The sequence below is a fragment of the Protopterus annectens genome, chromosome 7.part0 (assembly GCF_019279795.1).
Source record: "Protopterus annectens isolate FY-2018-M chromosome 7.part0, PAN1.0, whole genome shotgun sequence".
NCBI lineage: Eukaryota > Metazoa > Chordata > Ceratodontiformes > Protopteridae > Protopterus > Protopterus annectens.
Window position 1 is genome coordinate 233258005 of NC_056739.1, and position 13578 is coordinate 233271582.

General features: G+C 39.5%; 1 protein-coding gene across 1 annotated transcript in view; it reads right to left on the reverse strand.

Annotated features, from left to right (window-relative positions):
- The window catches only part of LOC122806373, a 99719-nt gene that overhangs the window by 54991 nt on the left and 31150 nt on the right, over positions 1-13578 (reverse strand). Inside the window, exon 3 of the mRNA XM_044076724.1 lies at positions 12935-13046. Coding sequence (XP_043932659.1) covers positions 12935-13046 — 112 coding nt within the window. The remainder of the gene's footprint in view (positions 1-12934; positions 13047-13578) is intronic.

Sequence of the window (13578 nt, forward strand, 5' to 3'; positions counted from 1 at the left end):
AGCAGTATCCTCTGCAAAATATACCTGTCCCTTCAAATCATTCTTGTGATGTTGCAGAAGAGGTTTAGATCCCAAGAATGAATACTTCTGATGCTATTTAATTTGCTAATGTTCAGTAACTCTGTCAGTAATGGGTCGGCGGATGTCCTCTATGCCAGACACAGGACACCTCTTAGCTTCTGTTATCAGGTGCTCCTCCTAGCTTTGTCTAGAAGTATTGAGCATAGTCCTTTAGAGGAATAGTTGCATTCTACAAATGGAAACATCTCATCCCTCTCAACTGTCCCTGGCTTTACATAAAGGCCTTGGTTTTGTCTTTTGCTTGCCCTGTCCCTTGTAACTGTTGGACCATTACAATCAATAACATCAGGCATTAGCACTTTATACTTACTATTCAGGAAAGACATTCTAAAATAACAGCTCCTTAGTAGCATAGTAGATTAATGCACTGTTAATAAAATGCTTGCTGAACCAATGATGCATTATTTGAAGCATTGTTCCTACTGTTCTTTTGTAAGTCGCTTACAAAAATGATTAAAGGCTATCCCTGATGTCTGGTATTGTCAGAGAGGACTAAACTTCTGCCTTCTTGGCAAGCTTGTTTTCTGTGTCAAGTTTAAAGTGCTGAATGTCCCCTCTCCCCATTGTCCATTGTTAACCCCCATACTTCTTATGTCTTTTTTGCTTCAATACTTGTTGTTCTAGTGACTTTTTAAGTGATGTAGGGTAATATTTCATATTCCTGGTATCTAGTGCTGCTGTCAGTCACTCATTCACCTTTCATACTGCAAGACAGCTATTCTATTAATGTTTTAAGTGTGATTAGGGCACTATTTATAAAATATTGCTGGTGTCTAGTGTCAACCCCACCCCACCTCATGCAAGAAAACTGTTGTTCTACGACTTTAAGTATTTTTTGAGCCCAATTTATAGAGTATCCCTGGTGTCTAATGTTGCTCCACCCCATATGTCTTTTGTGTTGCAGAACTGTTGTTCTACTAATGCTTTGTGTCTTTGGAGTAACTGAAGTTAATTGGTATATAGTATCCCTGAATTAAGTAGACAAAGAAATTGATTTAATGATGTGTCTTATTTACAGAATGTACTCAGTTTCAGCAAGTTAATTTCATGTCAGAATGGAGTATTTTCTTAGCAGTATTTTTATGTACTTAAACTTCGATATGAAACAATGACGGCCATACAGATGCATTGCCTGGTGTCTGTAATTTGAATGAGAAAATATTTCATCTTCAGATAACCACTGACTTACACAAAGTTTTATTTCAATTAAACACTACTACCACTAAACAAAAAAATGACAGTTTGTTTCAATCAGTATTTTATAGTACCTTAATAAAGACTATAAATAGGACATTTGAGCAGATATCTAATATTGATTTTACAAATTATTTTGTTAATGTTAAGAATAGTATTTTAAAGGTAACTTAGTACACACTGGAAAATGACCTAACATCATCACAAATTCTTAGCTGACTAAATGGTAGGGAATGATTGACTAAGCCTGGAATTTTTACCAACTCATGGAATGATTGTATACACAGTTTACTGGAATTTTATATTTATTTATTTATTTATTTATTTATTTGCAGTTTGTTAACTGGGAAAGTCCGTTGGGCCAGAATGAGCCCATTTTCAATGGAAGCCCATGGAGAAAACCTCCATATACAATTATTACAAAGCTAATACTAACAAAGTTAACAAGTACAATACAATTTTCAAAAACTACTAAAACACAGCAATATAGAAGACAGAATAATAACATTTGAGCAAGGTGTTGTAACAAAGCATTGAATGAAATTAAAACATAAGTATTCTGGAGTACATAAGTATAATTTGGAGTGCAGGCACTTATGCACTCAAAGTTTCATGAGGTGAGAGGGAGAAAGAATTAGAGGAGGAGAGTAGAACAGTGAAAGGGGAATAGGATGAGTAAGAAAGGAAAAAAAGGGAGAGGGAGTGGAAATTAAATGAAGGGAGTCACTAGGGTGAGTTATGAGAAAGGAGGAAAGGCAGAGGGAGTGGAAATGAAATGAAGGGAGTCACTAGGGTGAGTTATGAGAAAGGAAAAAGGGAGAGGGAGTGGAAATGAAATGAAGGGAGTCACTAGGGTGAGTTATGAGAAAGGGAAAAAGGGAGAGGGAGTGGAAATGACATGAAGGGAGTCACTAGGGTGTGTTATGAGAAAGGAGGAAAGGGAGAGGGAGTGGAAATTAAATGAAGGGAGTCACTAGAGTGAGTTATGAGAAGGGATCCCGGAAACTACCGTCCCATCAGTCTGAGAAGCCTTATCTGCAAGGCCATGGAGCGTATTATCATGGAACTTATAAACAAAGACATTGGCAACTTTCAAACACTGGACCCCACCCAGTTTGGGTTTGTGAAGGGCCGATCTTGTCTCCTGAACATGATTGACTTCTTTGAATCAGTCTCCAGAGCCATGGACAAGGGTAAGGTGGTCCACACAGCCTATCTAGACCTTGCCAAGGCCTTTGACACCATCCCCCACTCTGGAATCATAGATAAACTTACTAAGTTGGGCATTAATCCCTATGTCCCCCAATGGGTTGCTAAATGACTTACTGATAGAACCCACACTGTAAAAGTAGCCGACTCCAAATCCAGCCCCAGACAAGTGACAAGTGGAGTACTTCAGGTTTCAGTCTTGGGGCCGCTCTTGTTTGGCATCTACTTCTCTGAAGTACAGGTCAACACAAAGGGACTCTGGCTAACAAAGTTTGCAGATGACTGCAAACTGGGAGCCATTATTGAATCCCCAAATGATGTGGATACTCTACAAAAGGGCCTTACAGAAACAGATGCTTGGTGCCAGAGCCATGGGCTCAAGCTCAATGCCAAGAAATGTATTGTTATCCCCTTTGGGAAAAAACATGTATCCATGAATTACCATATAGGTGGTAGTACACTAAACACAGAAAGTGTGATAAGACACTTAGGGACACAGGTGGACAGTGGTCTCACCTTCGATAACCACATCACCACAACAGTCAGGAAATCCTTCTATGTGGCACACCTCATCACGAAGGGCTTTTCATCCAGAAAAAAGGAGGTCATTGTCCCACTGTAATCATCCCTCATTAGACCCATTATAGAATACAATGCCCCATTTGGTATGTACCTCTCAAGACATCTGCAACAACTGGAAAGGCCTCAGAAATACCTCACTAAAAGAATCACAGGCCTAAAGCAGATGCCCTACGCTGACCGCCTTAAAAACTCCAGCTATACTCTGTCACATATCGTCTACTCAGAGGCGATCTCTGCTTAACATACAAGGCCATGTCAAACCCAGAGCTGTTGGACATGCTACACTTAAAGAAATCCCAGTCCCTCAGAGCTACACTCAGGGATCTAAACCTTGTCATCACAATAAACAAAACATGCTGGAGGGATAGGTTCCTGACCCAGAGACTCCCCAGACTCTGGAATAGATTGCCCATACATGTCAAGCAGAGTGCCTCTTTGGACCTCTTCAAGAGGAACCTTGACGATTGGATAGGAGAAAGGAAAGTCACCCCAGGGATCACATCAGTCGCCCTGCTAGACAGGGGTCCAGGGAAGTAAATAATGTGGGAAGAAATAGCCAGGGAATTGTTATGGCTAGGCTTGTATAGGCCCTAGGGCTGATAGCCTAGTACCAACCTATGAACCTATGAAATTAAATGAAGGGAGTCACTAGGGCGAGTTATGAGAAAGGAAAAAGGGAGAGGGAGTGGAAATGAAATGAAGGGAGTCACTAGGGCGAGTTATGAGAAAGGAAAAAGGGAGAGGGAGTGGAAATGAAATGAAGGGAGTCACTAGGCTGAGTTATGAGAAAGGAAAAAGGGAGAGGGAGTGGAAATGAAATGAAGGAGTCACTAGGGTGAGTTATGAGAAAGGAAAAAGGGAGAGGGAGTGGAAATGAAATGAAGGGAGTCATTAGGGTGAGTTATGAGAAAGGAGGAAAGGGAGAGGGAGTGGAAATGAAATGAAGGGAGTCACTAGGCTGAGTTATGAGAAAGGAAAAGGGAGAGGGAGTGGGAATGAAATGAAGGGAGTCACTAGGGTGAGTTATGAGAAAGGAAAAAAAGGGAGAGAGAGTGGAAATTAAATGAAGGGAGTCACTAGGGTGAGTTATGAGAAAGGAAAAAGGAGAGGGAGTGGAAATTAAATGAAGGGAGTCACTAGGGTGAGTTATGAGAAAGGAGGAAAGGGAGTGGAAATGAAATGAAGGGAGTCACTAGGGTGAGTTATGAGAAAGGAAAAAAGGGAGAGGAGTGGAAATGAAATGAAGGGAGTCACTAGGATGAGTTATGAGAAAGGAGGAAAGGGAGTGGAAATGAAATGAAGGGAGTCACTAGGGTGAGTTATGAGAAAGGAAAAAGGGAGATGGAGTGGAAATGACATGAAGGGAGTCACTAGGGTGAGTTATGAGAAAGGAGGAAAGGGAGAGGGAGTGGAAATGAAATGAAGGGAGTCACTGGGCTGAGTTATGAGAAAGGAGGAAAGGGCGAGGGAGTGGAAATGAAATGAAGAGAGTCACTAGGGTGAGTTATGAGAAAGGAGGGAAAAAATGGGGGAGCAGAAATGGGATAGAGGGAGTAAGGTGGGTTCAGAGCATGAGCATTTCCAGTGAGAAGTGAGATGGGAAAGGAGCATGGTCTTGAAGATGGGGAGGTTTTGGGTGATTTGAATGTGGGGGTAAGTGAATTCCATAGACAAGCAAGGGAGAAAGATAGGAGAAATTGTACAGGTGCATGGAAGGGTTTATACACTTTAAGGAGGTTCTGGTTACTGGACCTGAGTAGTTTGACAGTATGATGCAAGGTGAGTATGGATTAGAGGGAAGGGCAGTTAGAGGGTTTGAAAATTAGTTTGTGAGCAGTTAGCAGTTGAATGTAAAAGAGAGTGTGGGGTATTTCCAACCAGTTCAAGGAGTGGAGGCATCACAGTGGTGGGAGGAGGATTTGGTCATAGTAGTAAACTGAGACATTTTATTGTAGTAGGTGACAGTTTTGTCTTTAGGAAGGATTGAAGGTTGGTGAGGAGAGGGGCTCCATACAAGAGAGAGAGGATGAGGTCGGAAATAGACAGTATATGTTTGGAAGAGGGAGTGAGATAACAACTGTGACCACACAGCATTCTGATCTTTTGGTGTGTTTTCTTAATACTAGTTTATATATGAATGTCAGACTTTAAATGTTCATCAATGATAACACCTAGAAGTTTTGTATGGGAGACTATTGGGAATCTAATTCTGAATGAATATGGAGAAGGAATTTTTTTGATAGAGGTGTTTGTAGATGAGGTAAAAATCATGATTTTTTTTTGAATGCACTGAGAGCAATGTGATTATTCAGCATCCAAGACTCAGTACAAGAGAAGGCATTGTGTGTTAGCTGCATGACCTTGGGGAGAGATTGAGCACAGAAAATTATGGTTGAATCATCTGCGTACTGGACAAGTTTGGTATTAGCAATGCAACGATAGTCAAAAGACTAAAAAACTGAAAAATAAAAATAAAATGTTTTTAGCAACCAATCCAATAAACCAGAATCACGTTAATTGCATAAAAACTAAAACAACTAAGTGCTTTTGCCTGTAAAACATATAGTTTGGTATTAGGAATGCACTGATGAAAATTATTAATGAAGATGTTAAAAAATAAAGGACCCAGTATAGAGCCTTGTGGAACTCCTGTTGGAGTGTGAAGGAAGGAAGAGGTACTGTTGTTCCACTTGACAGCTTGTTGTCTATTCCAAAGGTAACTGGAAAACCAGTTAATAGAGGAAGGGGAGAGATTGAGAAGAGAGACTTTGGACAAGAGAAGTTTGTGGGAAACAGTATCGAAGTCCTTTGATAAGTCTTGGTTGTGGTTGATGATGTCAAGAAAGGGGAGAAGGGCAATGGTAGTACTATGTCCATGTCTAAATCCATGTTGAATATAAACCACTCAATAAGAAATGAAGCAAATCCATGTTGAGTTGGGAAAGTAGTTGATTATCTAGGAGGTGGGGAAGGAGTTCCAAGTGTTTGCATCTTTCAAGGACTTTTGAGATAGGGGACAGAATGGCTGTAGGACAAAGTTGGAGATTTCAATATTGTTGCCTCCTTTGTGGAGGGGAATGATGGACGCTTTCTTCCAGAGGAGGGGTACATAGGATTCTTGGACTGAACGGTTGATAAATATGATGATGGGAAAGGCTGCCATCTGCAGCTAACTAGAGAAAGTTAGATGGAAGGTTGGCTGGGGCATGAGAGCATGATTTTAGTTTTAGTAGAAGTTTTTTATGGTGTGTAGAGAGGGGTCTACTTTGAATAACCGAACCGCCACTTCACCGACACCCAGAAGATCGAGACGGAACGACCGAACAGGTAGGTGATCGAAAAGGCAATATTCCAACAGCCGAAAGACCGACAACGGCAACGTGTGAGCGCGATCCAGTAAGTGTGCGATAGTGATGGATTTAGGATTGGGGAGCGGACAGGTAAGTGTACGATAGTGAGGGATTTTAGGTTAGGGTGTGGGAACGGTGATTGTGTGGTAGTGTCGGACTTAGGGTTCCGGTAAGGTAAGTGTGTGATAGTGATGTAGTGTAGTGTAGGGAAGGGTTGAGTGTGTTAGGGTTAGTATGCGGGTGGAGTGAGTGTGCGATAGTGACGGGCTTAATGTTTTAGGGTGGGTTAAGTGAGTTAGGGTTAGGGTGCAGGTAGGCTAAGTGCGATAGTGACGGTGTTGAGGTTTAGGGGTGGGTTAAGTGAGTTAGGGTTAGGGTGCGGGTTGGGTAAGTGTGCGGTAGTGTCGGACGTTAGGGTTAGGGTTTAGGTTAAGGTTAGTGGATATGTTATTGTGTGCAATGTGTAGTTTACATTTTTTGTGTCGGTGTAATGGTGTTCAGTTTTTTGAGATGGTGTTTGTCGGTGTTGTGTGTTTTTGGTTGTTTGGGGTCGGTAAATTGTGTGTCGGTGAATCGGAAGTTCGGTTATACAAAGTAGACCTGTAGAGAGACAGGTTGTATGGTAAAAGGGGGGAGATGAGTAGTGTTGATGTCTGTGTGACTAGAGGGTGTGTGATGAGTGTGGAGTAGAAGTGTTAATGGAGAATGATGTGGTGAGTTTGGTTATTGAATCGATAAAGAAAGAGTTGAATTGGGTAGTTAAGATATGATCTGTTGAGTTAGGGTCAGGGCTGGGATTGTCTTTTTTTGCCAGGAGAGAGGAGACTAGATATATTGTTCCAAAATTTTTGGAGGTTGGATCTGTGATTGTTTTGAAGCTTGGAGTAGTATGACTTTTGGTCAAAAGCAATTTGTTTTTTCACTTTATTATGAAGTTGCTTATACTCAGTAAGGGTGTTATGTGTTCTAGATTTACGGTAATGCTTCCAAGATTTATCACTGAGATTTATGAGTGTAATAGTTGCTTTAGTTAGCCAAGGGGTGGATTTGGTTTTGATTCTTTTAGTTTTGGGGGGGAGCCAAGCTATCTAGTGGGTTACTGAATGTAGTATTGAGTGTTTTTACAGGGTTCCAGTTCATATGTTTTAGTGAGTCAGAGAAAGCTAGAGGGTTGAAGTTTTTTAGGGTACGAGTTGTGATGTAATTGTGGTGAAGATGGACGAAGGATGGTGGGTCATGAGCAAAGGCAGTGAGATGATCGCTGAAGGAGTCGGGTAGGGTACTGTTGTAAGAAATGGAGGTGGGGTGAAAAACTAATATCCAGTCCAGAATATTACCAGAGTTATTATCTTTGTTAAATCTGGTAGGAGAGGTAATTATCTGGGTGTTGTTGTATAGATTTATATTCTGAGGTGATGTAGGTGATTGAGTAGAAGCCCAGTTTATATTTACGTCACCTAGGAGTATAGTTTCATTTCTTATATGATTGAGAACCAAGAGAGGATATATTCAAGAATGGGGGTGTTATTTCCTGGTGGAATATAAAGGACAGCTATACATATGTTTTTATGGTTATTAATTTTTAGGAGGGCCAGGGTTAATTCAGCTGTTGTGAACTGGGGCACATGCTTAGTAAAGGGTGTCACTGTTAGGGAGGAGGAGAAAAGTAGGGTATTCCACCACCTTTCTTTAGGGTTCTGTCATTTCTTATGATCTTGTAGTTTGGAGGGGTAATTTCAGAATCTTTTTTTGTGGGGTTTTAGCCATGTTTGGTGATAGAGAGAATGTCAGGGTGGTAATGGGATAGCCAGGCATGAAGTGTAGAAGTTTATTGCATAAACTGTGGGTGTTAATGGTAGTAAAAAGGAGTGATTTATGGTGAGAGGGTGAGGAAGACAAGTTAGGGTTAGAAACATGGTAGTTTGAGGGTCCGGGATTAGGATGTTTGTCACCAGAGAGGAGGATAGAGACTTGTTGGAGTAGGAAGGAGGCAAAGTCATTAGATTCTTTGGAGTTGGAGTTGAGAGCAGGGTAGCTGGAGAGGCATGGATTGTGAGGGATTGGGACTGTATTACCGATATCAGGAAGAGTCTTTGTAGTAAAGAGGAGAGAGTCATTATAGTAATAGAGGTGAAGAGAGATAAAAGTTGAGAGGTGAGACTCGTTTAAGGCTTGTATTGAAGTTGTATGATAGAGAGGGGAGTAAGAAAGGTCAGGTAGTCTGGTAAGAGGTCAGATAGTCTGGTAAGAGGTCAGGTAGTCTGGTAAGACAGAGTAGGCAGTAGAGGAGGAAAGGTAGACATATTAATGGCAGATTATGTGTAGGGTTGATGTGCATGGTAGTGTAAGGTTATAGTACACAGTGAGGGTGTGCAGAAGGGGGAAGGAATTAGCAGAAGGTAAAGTGGTGTGTGGTCTTTGGTAGGAAGAATGGGGATGGAGGGAAGGTAAGAACAGGTAAGGGGAGGGTCCTGGGTGGTGGAAACAGGAGGGATTAGTGGATGAGGAGGTGGGTGGAGATTGTTCAGATAGGCTGAATGCTAGAGGAGATGTGGTTTTAGAGTTATAAATGTAGAGGCACTGGGGGCAGGTGGGAAATGGGGACAGAGTAGGGGAGCAGAGTGAACCGATGGGTGAACAGAGCAGGCAGAGCTGAGAAGGAGGAAGGAGCAGAAGAGACCTACAGAAACAATTAGTGATGCAGGCCCTCTCGAGCACTCAAGATCAGAGGTATGTTACTTATGACTTAAGGTTTGGTCTAATTCAAGGAGAATTGAACAGGTGTGACACTCGTGCAAAAACAATAGGAAAAGACAACAGGCCTAAGCGCTGCAGGGAAAAAGAATTGAAAGTTGCCTAATACAATGAGTGGGAATATACCGCCACCTTGTGGCATTACTTAGAAAAGTAAAGTGCAGAATCTACCTATTACAGGGAGGGAAGTGGCTGGAGGGGAGAGAGTTAGGAAAAGGGACTGCTGCAGAACTGCTAGTGTGCACACCGTGGGTTAGCAATACAAACACTTTTATGAAAAAATGTTCCATAATAGTTTTTTTTTGTTTTAAACAACTCTAAACTGAGTGTTATTTTTTAACATGTGGCAATCCGTGTAGAGGATTAGGTTCATAAGCAGTTAATAAGTTGCTTTCTTTACTTCACGGTTTGGTTTTTAAAGCCACCATTTGCTAATGTGGGACTGTACAAATCAGCTGACCAAATTACACTTAGGGTAATTTGGAAATTGGACTAAGATCCTTAATGTCCTCCTGGACTGTATCACTAATAATATCTTATGAACAGATATAGCTATCTGTCAAGAATTCACAAAACTTAGAGGAAATATGAGACCTAGAAACAATCAAATCTAATTTCCATATGGCAGGCACTGGAATAAACTGGAGAGTGCTGGCACTTTAGGGTAAAATTCTATTAAAACACAGGTATTCTTTGCTGGAAAAGTAATACAGTTTTCCATTTTCTGTTGGTATTTGTTAAAATAGGTTGGTACAATTTTACATTTTGTGCTGATGCGTTTTTATTTATTTAACATTTGTTAACCAGGAAAGTCTGACTTGGAACGAAGCCAATTTACAGCAGAGGCCTCGGAGAAACATTCTAGACACATGTCTTTGTAACATGGGAGGAAACCCACACGAACACAGGGAGGACATGCAGACTCTGCACAGAAGGCACCCCAGCCAAGAATCAAACAAGAGAACCGCTGTGCCACCGCACCATCCATGTATTCAGGTATTCATAACAGTGGCACGATTTTAGGCTGATAAGAAAAGCAGATTCCTCCAAATATGGCATATTCTTTCTACCAGCCCATGTATCTAAATTTTTCTATAAAATTCCCAAGCTGTTAGAGTTTTGAACATCAAATGGAATATAAAGTAATTACATTGTTTTGTAATTCTAACAGATATATACTGACATCTCATTGCAGAACTGCCCATTTTCTTCATAAACTGCATATTGTTATTGCTTATGCTTATGCATTTTAACTCTGGTATTAATCTCTGAATTAGCAGGATTTGCAAAAGTGGATCATAAAAACTTTTGTATGCAAAGACTAATTTAGCCCAAATATACTTATAACAGGCATTAAATAATGTTGTGATCTGTATCCAATGTTCTACAGCTTCATATATTTTTTTTGTAAATTTTCTATGATCTAACTCCAACCTTCTCAGCTGTCCTGTTCTATAGGCACAGAAGGAATTATTATATTCCAGGAGAGGTCTGATATACATTTTAAATACTAGTGCTAATACACTTTCATCCCTTGTCAATAATTTTCTTAACAAATGGCCCATATGTTTAGCAGCTCTGGTTACTATGAGCTCAGAATAAGATTTAAAAGAAAAAAAATTGAAGTAATCAGCATTCCCTAAATCTTTATATTCAGTGACATCCTCCAGTTGGGAAGATATCAAAAACTAGTTGTTTAATAATTTTATTTAAGAAATACATAACTTTGCACTTGTCTATACTAAATTATAATCATATGTCCTTGGCCCATTCACTAACCAAGTTTAGATAGTCACATAGCTCATCTACTGCAGAACGTTTTTGCAGTATAAATCCAATTTTAGTATCATCAGCGTGCTTTGATGTGCAGTATTTTTTGTTCTTAGGAAATTTTGACAACACCAAATTGAACAAGGCAGGGTCTAGCACAGATCTCTGTGGAAACCAGCTTTTACACCAAGATAATTAGCTTGAACACTCGGAATCTTATAGCAATAAAACAAAGCCAACCGGGGGTAAATCCAGCATTACCCACACCCAGAAGTGGGTTATTGCTATTATACAATGACATTATTTAAGAAAAGAAACAATTACTTTTCTTAAATAATGGCATTGTATAATGCCTCTTTACTGCCCTTCCGCAGCTGTCTGGTATTCTGCGGCAGTTCTGATGTACTACGCGCCTGCGCAGTACATCAGAGCTGTGGGCAAAAGCAACAGAGAACGCAAGATCTCTGTTGCTTTTTTTACTGTTTCGCTATGTTAAATGGGTTTAACATAGCGAGACAGCTTTAAAATAAGCAACGGATATCTCCGTTGCTTATTTTAAAGCTGTCTCACTATGTTAAACCCATTTAACATAGCGAGACAGCTTTAAAAATGTTAAAGGAGTTTAACATAGCGAGACAGCTTTAAGAAAAGCAACGGAGATCTCTGTTGCTTTTTTTAAACCTGTGTCGCTATGTTAAACTCTTTTAACATAGCGAGACAGTGTTTTATACTAACGGAAAAAGTCCGGGCGACCGGACCTTTTTCCGTTAGTATATTGAGGGATTTACAATGGGCATGCTGGTTGGGCTGGCCAATCAGCGTGCACATTTTAGGGGAGGAATTGTATAATAGCACTCTTTCTACCCCACAATGAATTTCTAATCCACCTTGTAATGTAACTATTTACTGTATAATTACTTAAACACTTCATAATAACCACATGTGGTAGGCTATCAAAATCCTTTCATTAGTCCAAAAAAACTGCACCACGAGACAACCCTAATCAAGAGTCTTTGTGCTATAGTCATAAAAATTAATTAAAATGCTGACTGTTGATATTCCTTTAGTGAACCCATGCTAATCAATATCTAGTGTATCTGTACTGTTCTCAGACTTAGTCATAAGGTCCAATAAGCATCTCTCAAAACACTTTCCATTTAGTGAAGTTAAACTAATTGGCTTGTAAATTTGCAACTGGTCTCTCTTTCCTTTCTTATAAATAGAGGATACACATGAAAGTTTCCATGATTCAGGGACTTTACCCTTTTCCATTAGTTTAACACATATTAAAGTTAATCTAGGTATAAGTATACTATGCATAATAAATCAAAGAATAGCTGAAATCAGGTCCAGGTCCATGCTGTTAAAATAAGAGCATATATGTTATTATGTTTCTATATGTTATGTTATGTTATGCTGTGTTCACATATGGAAATGATTCAGTATTATGGTCTCAGTATAAGAAATTTAGAATTAACAGGTTTGAACTTATTTACTTTTAAATGTAAAACTGGTGGGCTTACTGGCCTAACATACTCCCTCTCAAATTCTAAAAAAAGTATGTTGTTTTAATCCATATTGCAGGAAAACAGTGGTGATGTTACTGCAATTTTTAAAGGTAAACATGCTTGTGTTTGAGTATGGCTTGCACTAATCTGAGTAAGAAAATGATACCTGTCATTCATTAATAGATACACCTTACATATTCTAGAACTGCAGGTGGAACAGATATGTCCAAGTTTGTGAAGACAGATATGTTTCAGTTGCACTGAATTCATACTGAAAACTGTCACATGCTCAACACTATTTATATATTTTTCTTTCTTAACATTATAGATGCTACATGCATTAGGACTCACTACAAATACAGTCTTTAGTGCAAAATATAATTGTTATTGTTTTATTTTAGCAGACCTTCTTCATTAGGTATATGCAAAACTTAAAATTTAAAAAACTTAAAATTAAAGATTATAAGAACAATTATGAAACAATACCTTATGCTGTAAGAGGGGGAAGGAAGTAAGCAGCTTGGAAAGGTGTTATCGCCTATGAAATTCTCCTCTTCTGGTATACTGTCTGGAGTTGTGGGCTTTTCTGTAGCTGAAGCTGTTTATATAAAAAAAATGAAACTGAAGAACAAAAATATAAATGTCTTCTGAATTTCTCAAATTCATAACACTCAAGGAAGGAAAACTTGTAGACTAGTGCACTGTGTGTGTGTGTGTGTGTGTGTGTGTGTGTGTGTGTGTGTGTGTGTGTGTGTGTGTGTGTGCGTGTGTGTGCACACACACACACACAAACATATATATATATATATATATATATTAAAATTAGGTTGTTAAAAAATATATTGTTTATTTTACCCTTTGGATGCTTCTAAACACGCTAAATGTTATAATATGCAGTGAATTACTTATATCAGGAGCATTTGAAAGTCAGTAGGGTGCGCTATTAAAACATGAGTATATGCAAACAAGATAATGCTGAAAAACAAAATGCAGTATGTGTGTGTGTGTGTGTGTGTGTGTGTGTGTGTGTGTGTGTGTGTGTGTGTGTGTGTGTTCATGTACACATTTACTTATAGAGTCTGCAAGTACCATAATTGTGATCCTCAGACCTGTGGAAGTGCAGACATGAA